Source organism: Quercus lobata, chromosome 7, assembly GCF_001633185.2.
Source record: "Quercus lobata isolate SW786 chromosome 7, ValleyOak3.0 Primary Assembly, whole genome shotgun sequence".
Lineage (NCBI taxonomy): Eukaryota > Viridiplantae > Streptophyta > Magnoliopsida > Fagales > Fagaceae > Quercus > Quercus lobata.
The window spans coordinates 45784343-45798813 of record NC_044910.1 but is presented as its reverse complement, the minus strand read 5'-3'; the positions used below and the strand labels follow the sequence as shown (position 1 = coordinate 45798813).

The window sequence follows — 14471 nt, the reverse complement described above, 5'->3', positions numbered from 1 at the left end:
TTTTAAACCAACAAAATATTCGGTCTAAACAGTTTTAGTTTTGTCTCTACTTAAACTTAGGAGTGTTGGAGGTATTTTTGAACCAACAAAATGTTCAGTTCAAATAAGAGAAACATCTAAAATAGTAGTATAGACAGATTTAAATTAAAAAAAGAGTCTCGGATTACGTGTGATGAGACCAGTATACAATATAGTTTTAGTCTTATAAACAGCGTATAGAAAAAAGTCAAACCATTAAGAAGTAATCAAATCGAATGGGTAAAGACCAAAGAGAAGAGTCAAATTTGAACCTTATCATGAACCTGCCCAAAATTCCAGCATCTATATGATTAACTCTGTCGTCGTTCCCACGTGGCAGTCACATTTGGAGTTCGTCACTGCTCGCGACTTCATAGAATCACGGTGAGAAAACTCCTATAAATATGGTAGATCGGGGAACCATAAATCACATTCAGCATCAGATTAGAAAGACTATAAACTAAAACCTCAGAACTCTCCGAACAACAACAACAACAAAAAAAAACATCATCAATGGCAGCTGCGTAAGTGTCTTGGACTTTAAAATCACCAAGAATTTTCCATTTTCTCTACTGTTTTGTTGTTGTTGTTGACTTCTTGTAGTTGTTCATTTGAGGTTCTCTGAATTTTGTGGTAAAGGGTAAGATTGTTTTTACTTATGTTGTTATGTGGGTTGTGCAGGATCGTGAACGAGCATCTTCCCACACCTTTGGATGCCACTTCTGAACAACCTCCTCTCTTTGATGGAACTACAAGGTTCACTCTTCTCTCCCTTTTTTGTTGTTATTAACGTTTGTTTGAGTAATTCTTAAGTATTCTCACAGCCCAAATAACAATGCTCCCTTCTTTTATGTTTGGGTTTACTCATTAAATTTATAGTAAGGATATACTATGAATACGAGAGAAGAGTAACATTTATCTATATTTCAGAAGTAACTAAAAATTTTCTTGTTTATTTTCAAAAGTTATTTCAGTCATAGTTATGAAAAAGTGAAATCGTGATTTCACAATTTAACAATTAAATCATGATTTCAGCTGACGTAGTACATATAGTACACACCAATGCTTTTTTTTTTTTTTTTTTTTTTAAGATTTTATTTGTCGGATATTCACTATCTTTACTATCTTTAGTGTTTTTGTTTTTGTCTGATATCACTTTTTTTTTTCTTTTTTTAAGATATAATTTCTACTTTAGGCTAATCTAAGAGTGCGTTTGGGAAGCGCGTTTTGCGCTTCCCAAACGCGTTTGTGTTTCTGGAATTTTTTTTTTTTTTCCAGCGAATGAACAGTAAAAGTACTGTTCATGTACTGTGCGGGAGACAAATTTTACTGTTTATACACTGTTTACGCACTGTTCATGGGACCCACAATCACTTTATTCAGAAAAAAATATTAAAAATTGGTCTCACGGTACTATTTACACATTTAAAAATTATTTTGCTACAGTGTTTTTCAGTTTTCAGTTTCAGTTTTCAGTTTTCAGCTATATCCAAACGGACCCTAAGTGTATATGTGTACTGGAGACTTGAACCTTGACACTTTCCCCCTACACTCCACAAGTATTTATATTGGTGGAGTGACCACCGTACCAAGGGTGCACGGTGGTACATTCTTTAATTTTATTATGTCCTTTGTTTAGGATTTTATTTTGGGTAATGTGTGTCCTTAGCAAATTTATCTTTAGAAAAGTTTTATTAGGACTTTTTCAATTCCCGATAAACTTTTTTCAAAATTAGTTTATTATTGTGTGTCTGATAAACTTTTTTCAAAATTAGTTTATTATTGTGTGTCCTTAGGGTACACATTAATAAAATCTTTTTATTTTTATGCCTTCACCTTGTATGCCAAATTGAACTTGGACCATTTTTTGAAGGTTGTACGTCTCTTATACATGCCCGTTTGCACAGCGTGTGTGGATCCTCAGGAACTACAAGGTTATTTTCATCACTTTTTGTCCTCTTTGTTCTCATTTCTTAATTAATTTGTTTATAGACTTCAACTTAGATGTTCAATTCTGATTTTCTAGCTTCTAATTTCAATTAAAAGACAGACCCTTTAGCCCTTCTGGGATCATCTGTCCTTTTCCTTTCTTGGGATTTTTTCTTTTTACTTACTAAGTTGATGAATATTTGAGTTGCAGGGTTTACATGACAAGATTAAATTAGTTCCAATTGACCTTCAAAACAGGCCTGCTTGGTACAAAGAGAAAGTCTACCATGAAAACAAGGTGATACTTTTAAATGCCTATCTATTGCATACTTCATTGAGCTGCTTGAATTTCTTGATTGATTATCAATTTTTTTAATATTATCAGGTACCCTCATTGGAACACAATGGCAAAGTCATTGGGGAGAGCCTTGATTTGATTAAATATGTAGACAGCAACTTTGAAGGACCTTCTCTTCAACCCAATGTAAGATTTGCATAATTCATTGTGCCCTTCATAAAATCTCTGTACCTCTCTTGGAATTTGACTCTAAAGTTATGACATGACTGTAGGATCCTGCTAAAAAAGAGTTTGCTGAAGAACTGATAACCTACAGTGATACCTTCAACAAGATAGTGTTCACATCATTCAAAGGAGACACTGTCAAAGAAGCTGGTAAGACTTAAAACTTGCTGCCTCTTGAGTCTTTACACCATTTTTTATGGAAGCCAGGCTCACTAAAACCTTAAACTTGCATCAGGCCCTGCTTTTGACCACCTAGAGAATGCTCTTCATAAATTTAATGATGGGCCTTTCTTCCTTGGCCATGAGCTCAGTTTGGTAAGTTGAATTCTCAACTATGACTTTGATCTTTCGTTGGTGGTGTGTTGTGTGCCTTTTGTGTATATATTGACCTTGGTACATTCTCTTTAAACATATTAAAGATTCAAATTTTATTTTACCTATGCTCTAGACAATGATTATATATAGTTATATATAAATATGGGAAGTGGAAACCAGTTATATGATTATTAAACGATATTTTCAACAATTCCTCCTTTGATTTATGAGTGAAACTTTGTGATCATCAGGTGGACATAGCTTACATCCCGTTTGTTGAAAAATTCCAAGCCTTCCTTTCAGGAGTGTGGAATTATGACATCACTGCAGGAAGGCCTAAACTTACTAAGTGGATCGAGGTAAATTAAAACACATATGATGTTTAGTGGCAATTGCGAGTTCTAGTAGTCTAAGATTTGCAACTTGTAAATTTATTATCTCCCCGATTTAGCTACTAGCTAATTCATTTTAGTCATTAATCTTTACGGTGGAGCATACATGCAAATGCTATATATTTTTATATTCTCTTGACTATAAACGTGGCTCTGAAGGAGGCATGAGTTCCTAGTGTATCAGAGTTCTTGGTTCTTGAATGGTAATTGTTCTTGTTAACCCTTGTACAGGAGGTGAACAAGATTGATGCTTATAAGCCAACAAAGACGGATCCCAAAGTGATTGTTGAATTATTCTGTGCCCGCTTTTTGGTACTAACCATTTAGTCATGGAATTATGAATTTGATTTCGTTGAAGCTTTTTTACTCGTACTTTCTGCAAGTGTGTTTTTTGCTAACCACTCTTTAATCTAATTTTCTTCCTCAGGCTAAGCACTGAACATTCCAGCACAGTTCCATTGGACGTTAATTAGTGAAATAAGTGGCTGTCTTTTATTTTTTATTTTTCTTTTGTTGAAGAAATAAGTGGCTTTCTGCCTTATTGTAATGTTTCTTAGTATATCATGTCTTACATGTGTACGTACCAGTTGAACATATAGACAGCGTCTGATCAGCGTGTATGGATTGGTTAAATAAATATAAGTCATTCGGTTCAGAACAGTCCTTAAAAAAAATATTGTTTATGTTTAGGAAACATATTCGTTTACGTCTACTGTTTTACACACATATAGCCATAATTGATACGAGAATGTCTACATTTTTACACATAAAAGTGTATGTGAAAAAAGATATGTGAAATGGTAAATGTGTGAGAATTAAAACCCCCTTGTTTAAATATATGCATTTGTGTGTGTGCTTACACCTGAAGAAGGCTTATGTAGATCCCTAGCACAACTTATTACTAATTTTATCAAATTCTTTAACTATGGTTCGAGTAGTTGATTAACTGATTTCATGGATAATGTGAATACAACCATAAACCCGCAATCACCCACAATAAATGCACACTAACAAGCAATATATTAACGAAAAGAAAAAACCCTTATAGACCATGTTCTAAAATCGAATCCGCTATGACAATAGTTGTGGTAAAATACTACTTACAAGATCTCCCGAATGAGTAAGATATTTGTATTCGAGCTCTCCGCTCTTGACATCTAGGTTATGCAAGTCAATTACCAACATCAAATCCCAATCTCTTAGATATTTCAAGGCTACTTGAAGATTTGATGATTTGCCTCTATGGTTTCTAGCAACAATCAAATGCACTCATGAATTATCAAGGCATTTGGATGAAATCTCCTCTCAATTGCAAGTCAATTTAGAGATTATTTTTCGCTCTTATACAAGTCACAAATAAGGGTTGGTTGGCTAAAAAAATAATTGGGAAAATCAAAATTGAAATTCCTAGGCAAACTTGCTCAACCAAGTTTCGGGTGAATTTTAGGTGAAATGTTTTGTGTAACTAATTTTCAAATATGATGGTCTTGCTCAAAATTTCTCCTAACACATTGTATCTCAGTTAATTAAGATTCCTTTTGTAGCACTTGAAGTCTTTCTTTTGAGCTCGAACCTCAATGATTTGATAAAATTACAATTGTAATGAAATTAAAATACATGGAAATTCACAATTACGATAGAAACTTTTTGATACTAAAATTTTCCAACACTACAAATATTCTCACACACTCAATGAATGTAACTTCAAGTATATTACACCATCTAATAATTTTTATTGAGTTAATATTTGAAAATCTCACCATTGATACTTACCAATACATTGCTAGTAAGTTGATCAAGAAGGTAATGTTAGATCTTGTGCAATTCACAAGATACATCAAACCACTGATTTTATTAAAATATGGTACTTTAGAATTAGAACTAAGAGTTTCTTTATCATCTTCTTGGGGACAAAAATGGTCGCTTACGTCAATTAACTTAAGTACTATTGGAGTGTTCAAAGGATGAGTTTTCTTTATATTAAAGGTGCTTTAAGACCTTTTGTGTGTGTGTGTGTTGACTCATTAATAAGAATTCCATTTATAAGATAAATCTCACAACTTGCATTGTAGTATGCTCTCCAAAGAGCAATTCTTCTCAAAATCTCAAAAAGTGTGTTGAGATGAAATCTCATTCTAATAAGTAAAAGTACAATAATAAATAAAAATAAATTTAAAAATTTGTACATAAATAAATAAGTTAATAACTTCATAAAAAAAAAAAAAAATAAGAGAACCGTATTTGGTAAGAGATTCCTAAAGCTAAAAGAGCTATGAAGTGTGAACCATATTTTTGCCCACACATAAGTCCGTTTGCCTCAATTTTTTTCTTTTCCATCTAAAAATTTGAAATACAATGTTTTATTTATTTATTTGAAATACAATGTTTTAAAGCTATCATTTTTTTAAAGGTATAATAATTTCTTCGAGGCCATGAAACTAAGCTAAAATCATATATAAAATAAAATCCCGTAAAAAGAATCACCCTGCAGTATAACTTACATAAACTGACAGACAACCCAAAAAGAATCACCCTGCAGTTTAGTAATGACTATTTAGATTTGTTCCATATAAATATTCTTTTACTATTGACAGTAAAAATAAATAAATAAAATCTTTTACTTAGAAGGAGGCTTTACTATCATTCAGCACAAAACACACAGATATAGAGGAGGTTTTTATTTTGGCAAGTCAGACATAGAGGAAGTGGAAATACATGCTAGATTATAAATGTTATGCTATGGCCAACGTGGTAGGTGGGGCCTAGTCGTTAAGGGATTTGGATTAACAAGACTGCGGTCTTGAATTTGAGTGCCCCTCACTAGTGAATGCGTAGGTGTTTATCTTCTTCTAGTTGCCGTGGGTGCGAGGGATTGCCCCTTCTCCCTATGCATTTTCTTTTTACCAAAAAAGAATTGTTATAATATGTATTTATTAAAAATTATAGGGTAAATAATGTATTTGGTTCTTATAATTTACACTATATTTCAATTTGGTCCTTAACCTTTCAGTGCCGTATCAATTTAGACACTGTCGTTATCTTTTAGATTGAAATTGCTGACATGACAAATGACCAAAATAAAAAATCGATTAGGGACTAAATTAACACTTTACTAAAATGTTAGAGACCAAATACATAGTTTACCTAAAATTATATATACTAATAGTTGCTTCCTCTTTTGTATAGAGGAAATCACGTGTCACAAGAAAGCTTACTAGGTAGCTAATGAAAAAAATCATTCATATGTAGTTTTAATCACATAATTTTAAATGAATTATGTTAATATATATATATAACTGAAACTTTTGAAGCTCTCACAATTTTCCATGTCAGTACAATATTTAAATAAAATTATTTTTGTTTAGTTCAAACTTAATAAATAGTGAAACTCTATCTCTCTAATAAGTCCAACTTAAACTCAAACTCAAACTCATCATTATCATTTTTTTCAAACAAAATTATTTTTGTTTAATCCATGAACTTAACAATCAAAATAATAATAATCCTTTAAATTAAAATTTGAAAGGCTTTTTAAAAGAAAAATTAGAAAGGGATAATGATAAGTTAATGAATAATAATCATAACCTAAAAAATAAAACTAGGGAAAAAAATTAATGAATTTTGTAGGGAAAAAGTAACAAATAATTTCATTCCAAATTATATAGATTTGATAAATTTCAAATTAAAATGTTACCAAAAATGATAACCTTGGGAGATTTAAAAAAATATAGTGGTTGAGAATTTGAAAAATATAGTTTCTAGAAATGAATAAATGAAAAAAAAATTACAAAAGAAAAAAAATTTACCCAGTACTTGATTTCTTAAAAGTAAAGTACCATATAAAAAGAAAATGAAAAAGAAAAAGATAAATCACTTCATAGTCCTCACTCTAAATACTAATTACTATCTTAAATATTTATAATCCACTTAATAATATAAAATTTGCAAAAGAAAAAAAAAGTGAAAAAAAAATTACCTAATACTTGATTTCTTGAAAGTAAAACAACATATAAAAAGAAAAAAAAAGAAAAAGATAAATCATTCCATAGTCCACTATTTAAATGCTAATTACTATCTTAAATATTTATAATCCACTTAATAATATAAAATTTACAAAAGAAAAAAAAAAGTGAAAAAAAAATTAACCCAATACTTGATTTCTTGAAAGTAAAGTACCATACAAAAACCAAAAAGTTTAGAATTAATGAACATAATTTTTTTTTAAATATAGGCAATTTATATTTTCTACCAAATAATATTCTTATAAGACTTTTTAAAGAGTTAAAAAAAAAATTATAAGAATGACTATCAACAATATTTAAATTATATAAGTAAGAATTATACTATGCATTTTAATGTATATATTTTAAGTATATTCATGCATATGTATGAGTTACAAGCTAATTTAAATGCCAAAGACATTGTAGCTGAATTGACACCTTCCCATACACAAAGTGCTTGGAGGTTTAGAGAGGAAAGGATTTGAACTGTGAAATTAGCAGCATGTTGTCCATAACCTTAACCTGCCCTCAATTCCCGCATCGAGATGATTATTTCTCTTTTCGTGTTCGTCACTGCTCGCGAATTCACTGAATCACAGTTAGAAAAGTCCTATACTCCTATCAGTGAAGTCCTATAGAAAGGGTAGCTCGGTGAACATAGATAACATGCAGCATCAGATAAGAAAGACGTACTATAAAACTGAAACCTCCACGGAACTCTCTGAACAACAAAATATACATCATCAATGGCAGCTGTGTAATAAGTGTCTTGGAATTTGAAATCACCAAGAATTCTCCATTTTTTCAACTGTCCTTTTCTGGTTGTTTTTCATTTGGGGACGTTCTCTGAATTTTGTGGTATGAATAAGATTGTTTACTAACATTGTTATGTGTTGTGCAGGACCATGAATGAGCATCTTCCCACACCTTTGGATGCGATTGAACCACAAGGTTCACTCCTCAGTCTTCAGTCCCTAAATTTTTTTTTTTTTTTAATGTTTGTCGCACACAGTCCTCGTGTATTCAAAACAATATTTTACAATTTAACTAAATTCAGCTGATGTGCCAATGTCACACTGAGCACATGTACAGGTGTTTAATTAGCAATGATATTTTCTTTTCTTCTTATTATTTTTTGGGCCTACATTCTGTTTTTGTTTTTGTTTTTTTTTTTTTCCCGATATTCGCTGTCTTTAGTCTTTACGTCCTTTGTTTAGGACTTTTTTATACCTTGTATGCTAAAATGAACTTGGACTATTTTTTTCTTTGAAGGTTGTACATCGCTTATACATGCCCACATTTACAGCGTGTGTGGATCCTCAAGAATAGGCCTGTTTAGCCAACACTCGATACAGACAAAACCGCCTCCCACTGCACCAATCCACCCGACTCATGGCTCAGTTGCAGGTTTTAGGCGTGGTGGTCTGCAGAGTTTTCCGAGTACCAACGCCGGCTGGTGCAGTAAGCGATGGTGAGTTTTGCACACTGACGAGAACCGCACTGCACTGATATATTTATATATGTGTGTGTGTTTTAGTATAAGAAAAATACAGAGAGAGAGAGAGAGAGGCGATTTCCTCTGAGAGAGAGAGAGAGAGAGAGGAATTAGTGTACCAGTTGGAGAGAGAGGCAGGTGAAGGCGTGAAACTTGAAGGAAGAAGAAGCTAGGTCTAAGTTAATAATAATATACGTTAAAATGATTCGTAGAGCAACTTTATAAGTTTAAAAATTTGATATTAAACGACACCGTTTTGAACCCAATATTAAAATTAATATTAGGTCCAAAACTATGTCGTTTTTAGTATCAGATATTTTTTGAAAAAAAAATTAAAACAACGTTGTTTTAATTTGTTTATTAACATTTTTCGGCTTTTTGACTAAAATTAAGGGTCTGTTTGGATACTGCTTATTTGCTAAAATTTGTTTATTAAGACTTTAAGTTTAGGTTAAAATTTTCAATTCTCACACTCTCTCTCACATCTGCTTCTCCCCCTTCCTTTCTCTCAAGTCTTGCATGAGAACCTGTCTCCCCTCTCCCTCTCCCTCTCCCTCTCCCTCTCCCTCTTCGCCTCTGGCTTCGCCTCTTCCTTTACCTCTGCCTCCGCTCCTTGAAGCCATTATTCTCCAAGGCAGGGGCGGAGCCAGAAATTTTTGTTTGGGGGGGCCGATTTGTGTTGCTAATTTATTAGTCTATACAAACTTTTATACACATACACAAACACATGTATCTATACACACTCAAAAAATTAGTATCTTTCATAATGAATCCTTAAAACTAAATGTTTCATAGAATTAAATTAATCTTTCATCATCTTCCATAGTGAAATCCTTATAATTTTCATTTTCAATATAAGTTACCAAATTGTCTACCGTTGTGAGTAAAAAAATTTCAATTAAATTAATAAAGTGTTCAAAAATATAAATGATCCAAAACTTTAAAAATTACAAGAACACATTTTACCATAAAAAATGAATTTGAGAAATAATATATTCTCTATAACTACTAGACAAATTGAACACTTTTTTTTAAGAACATTATTGGACCAACTCAAATAGTTGGGGGGGCCAAGTCCCATTTTTGAGGGTTAATTATTAAAATATTAAATATTTCTATATAGTAAAAAAAAATTTCAAAAATTTTGGGGGGGCCATGTAGCTCCGCCCCTGCTCCAAGGCCACCATGTAGCTCTTTCAAAGATTTTAGAGAAGGTTTTGATGCTCAATTCCTACTATGCTTTCTACCAAATTTGTATCTACATTCTGTTTTATTTTTTTTATTTTTTTAAAAATCTATTATGAGTAGTGTTTTGTTTTGTTTTTTGTTTTTATATGAGTTTTTGTGATTTGAAATGGGATAGTTGACAGAAAGATAGTGAATTTTTTGTTTTGTTTTTTTTTTTAATATATTTATTTTGGGAATATTCGGGGTATTTTAATGATTAAGATGTGGTTTGGGGTGTTAACTTTATTGTGTTTGGTTCCTGAGAAAATTGAGGCATAATTAAACTAATTGCATTGAACCCGCATGGTTTATAGCACCTTGTGCAGGCCGGTTTCCTCCCTCCACAGTTGAGGTGCGGTTAGACATGTAGGGAACAGGTGTGGTGCAAAATAGCCCCCAAAAATCGGCTGCACTGCACCGTGTACAACCATACTTAGAAATTATAATGTTATTTTCATCACTTTTTATCCTCTTTGTTTCATTTCTTAATTTTCTTCTAGACTTCAACTTAAGTTGTTTGATATTGCTTTTTTAGCTTCTAATCTATATTATATCCAAAAGCTGAAGCGTAACATTTATTGTTGCTATATTTTTGTTGAGCCACACCAGCAGTCACATTATCCACTTATTTTTTACCTCTTATTTTATCTTTTTAAACTTTTTGTTGGGTTAAGATAGATTGATCCCAATTAATTAATTCAATTACCTAAGTTGATTAATTAGGTCAAATTACATGCAAATCATAGAGGCACCAACAAATCACCAAATAAACTAAATAAAGTGGAAATTAAATTGACACGGTGATTTGTTGACAAATTGGAAAAACCTCATGTAAGGCAAAAACTCCACCAGGTGAATTTAAGGTAACCACTCCTAAGAATCCACTAATCAATAATTAAGCGGTTACAAGTATGAGGAATCTTACCACTACCCTGGCTTATCCCAGCATACCAACTTACAGTTGAACTTTTGCTTCAATACCCAATTGAACTTCATATTGTAGTAGCCTTATTTCCTTTGTTGCACAAATCTCCAATATGTGACTAACTCTTTTGCACGGATCTTCATACGTGACTAACTCCAGCAACTTGAATGATTGTTGTTGGGTGCAAATTTTTTCACTTTACAAATGATGAAGATTAGGAAGTACTTGGTTACAAAACCCTAAGGCACACAAAACCCAATAGCTTCTTACAGAGTATATAAGTTCTAGGTCTCTGTTTTCGTATATGATGACTTTTAAAATAAGCCTTATATATGACTAGGGTTGTAAGAAGAGAAACCTCAATCATGCAATTCATCATGGGCCGAATTTCAGATATGGAAATTCTGAAATCGTAAATCTTGATAGATTGAGCTTGTGTCGAGCTTTCCATTAATCTTCGATAGCAGCATTTGTCGAGCTTATGTCGAGACTTAATGAAATAATTTTTCTTCACTTGTTTCTTGAATCAACCTTCATGTCTTTAATGATATCACTTGATATGTTTGAACAACATACTTCTTGATACATTAAATCCAACTTAGATCTATCCAATTACAAATAAAATGCGTTTTGTTAAAGGATTAGCAAATTACATAGAAAGTATGATCCTAACACTTTTATTCTCTCTATTCTAAAAAAAAAAAACCTCTTCTTCTCCCTATTAGTCCACATTTACTGTTACACTTCCTCCAACCTTTCATCTCCTTCTTTGCCTCTCTCCTTCTTTGCCTCTTTATCTCCCCTCTACTCTCTACTTTACCGTTACACTTCCTTAATATGATTATCTTTCTTATATTTTGACTATTCTTCTCCCCTTTTTATTTTGTATAAATTTGATATTATTTCTCTTATTCAATCCATATTTTTTCTACAAAAAACTGTGATTACTCTTTCTTTCTCTGTCTTTCTCTCGATCTCTATGCCTCTCATTCTATCTCTACTTTCTTTGGATTTTTGATTTTCTTATAACTCTAATTAAGGTTGATAGCTTTTTATTTTATAAATTTCCCATCACAAAGTCTTCTCTCTACTTTTTTTAAGCTTTGGTTGAATTTTGCTTTGGGTTAATACTTAGTTTTTTTTGAAAATAGGAATCTGAGATTCTACCAAAACACAATTTACATGACTATGAATTTGAATATGCTTACAAATTAATTGTTTGAGTAATAAATTATTATAAAGTCTATCTTTTATTCTTTTGATTTCATTTAAATTTTGGATAAGATAAAATTGTAATTTTGTGATGAGTTTTTATTATTATGATAATCTCCTTATTCCTTAAGAGATGAGAAATTTGAATAATAAATTTGAAACGTATAAAGTTTACCTGTATATTAGGCAAATATAACACACTACAATAGAAGCTAGAAGAATATGGTTCATCTTAAAAAAAAAAAAATTATATATTTGTAGTGATGAAAAATAAAAAAAATACTTGTAGAAATAAATATTTTTTAAAAATAGATAAAATTTGAAGTAATTGTTGCTCTTTATATATTACACCCCATTACATAATATTTATATATTCACATGCATCACATGGGTCTGATGCTAGTTTCAATTAAAAGACAAACCCTTTAGCCCTTCTTGGATCTTCTGTCCTTTTCCTTTTCCTTTTCCTGGTTTTTTTTTTTTTTTTTTTTTTTGACTTTATATTTAAGTTGATGAATATTTTGAGTTACAAGGATTACAAGACAAGACAAGACAAGACACTACAAGAAATCTGGATTTAGGCGGCATTTTTATTAGCGATGTTTTTAAATTTGCCACTATAAGTAGTATATTGTGACGTTTTTAAAAAACGCCGCTAAAGAGTGATCCTTTCGCGACGTTTTTCTAAAAACGTTGCTGTAACCCAAAACAATAGCAGCGTTTCTTAAAACGCCGCAAAAAGTATAGTTTTAGTGGAGTATTTTTGTTTAGAAAACGTCGCTATAGTTTTTAAAGAACTCCCACCATATAGACTAAGTTAGTTCCAATTAACATTCAGAACAGGCTTGCCTGGTACAAAGAAAAAGTCTACCATGTAAACAAGGTGATATTCTTAAACGAATATGTCTTGAGCTGTTTGAATTTCTTGATTGATCATCAAAATTTTTTTTTAAAAAAAAAAAAAAAAAAAAAAAAATATTATCAGGTGCCCTCATTGGAACACAATGGCAAAGTCATTGGGGAGAGCCTTGATTTGATTAAATATGTAGACAGCAACTTTGAAGGGCCTTCTCTTCAGCCCAATGTAAGATTTGCATAATTCATTGTGCCCTTCATAAAGCTCTGTACCTCTCTTGGAATTTGACTAAAGTTATGATATGACTGTAGGATCCTACTAAACAAGAGTTTGCTGAAGAATTGATAACCTACAGTGATACCTTCAACAAGATTGTGTTCGCGTCATTCAAAGGAGATACAGTCAAAGAAGCTGGTAAGAATTAAAATTAGATGCCTCTTGAGTCTTTACACCATTTTGTATAGAAGCCAGGCTCTCTAAAACCTTAAACTTGCATCAGGTCCTGCTTTTGACCACCTAGAGAATGCTCTTCATAAATTTAATGATGGGCCTTTCTTCCTTGGCCATGAGTTCAGTTTGGTAAGTTGAATTCTCAACTATGATTTTTATCTTTCATTGTTTATATATTGACCTTTGGTACATTCTCTTTAAACATATTAAAGATTCAAAATTTATTTTACCTGCTATGCTCTACAGTAATATGATTATTAAACGATATTTTCTACAAATCCTCCTTTAATTTATGAGTGAAACTATGTGATCTTCAGGTGGACATAACTTACATCCCGTTTGTTGAAAAATTCCAAACCTTCCTTTCAGGAGTTTGGAATTATGAGATCACTGCAGCAAGGCCTAAACTTGCTAAGTGGATCGAGGTAAATTAAAACGCATGATGTTTAGTGGCAATTGCGCGTTCTAGTAGTCTAAGATTTACAACTTATAAATTAATTATGTCTCCCATTTAGTTACTAGCTAATTATGTCTCCCATTTATATATTTTTATATTCTCTTAACTTCAAACTTGGCTCTGAAGGAGGCATGAGTTCCTAATGTATCAGAGTTCTTGGTTCTTGAATGGTAATTGTTCTTGTTAACCCTTTTGCAGGAGGTGAACAAGATTGATGCTTACAAGCCAACAAAGACGGATCCCAAAGTGATCGTTGAATTATACAGTTCCCTCTTTTTGGTACTAACCATTTAGTCTTGGAATTATGAATTTGATTTTGTTAAAGCTTTTCTACTTTTACTTTCTGCAAGTGTGTTTTTTGCTAACCACTCTTTAATCTAATTTTCTTCCTCAGGCTAAGCACTGAACATACCAGCACAATTCATTTGGGCGTTAATAGTGAAATAAGTGGCTGTTTTTTTTTTTTTTGGTTGTTGTTGTTGTTGTTGTTGAAGAAATAAGTGGCTTTCTGCCTTATTGTAATATTTCTTAGTATATCATGTCTTACGTGTATACGTACTAGTTGAAGATATAGACAGCGTCTGATCAGCATGTATGGATTGTTTAAATAAATATAAGTCATTTGGTTCAGAACAGTCCTTAAAAAATATTGTTTATGTTTAGGAAACATG

The 14471-nt window shown here is 31.8% G+C and overlaps 2 protein-coding genes across 2 annotated transcripts; both read left to right on the top strand.

Annotated features, from left to right (window-relative positions):
* Positions 1-300: 300 nt before the first annotated feature.
* On the top strand, positions 301-3832 carry LOC115953409 (glutathione S-transferase L3-like). The gene is made up of 10 exons (XM_031071047.1): positions 301-542; positions 700-774; positions 1892-1952; positions 2159-2245; positions 2333-2431; positions 2518-2620; positions 2706-2785; positions 3037-3144; positions 3409-3489; positions 3605-3832. The coding sequence occupies exons 1-10, from the start codon at positions 532-534 to the stop codon at positions 3614-3616; spliced, it is 717 nt and encodes a 238-aa protein (XP_030926907.1). The 5' UTR covers positions 301-531; the 3' UTR covers positions 3617-3832.
* Positions 3833-7924: 4092 nt separating this feature from the next.
* Positions 7925-14256, top strand: LOC115952116 (glutathione S-transferase L3-like). Its single transcript, XM_031069196.1, has 11 exons — positions 7925-7935; positions 8080-8148; positions 8451-8511; positions 8958-8969; positions 12849-12920; positions 13023-13121; positions 13205-13307; positions 13393-13472; positions 13661-13768; positions 13999-14079; positions 14195-14256. Exons 1-11 carry the CDS (start codon positions 7925-7927, stop codon positions 14204-14206), a joined length of 708 nt encoding a protein of 235 aa, XP_030925056.1. The 3' UTR covers positions 14207-14256.
* The last annotated feature ends 215 nt before the right edge of the window (positions 14257-14471 follow it).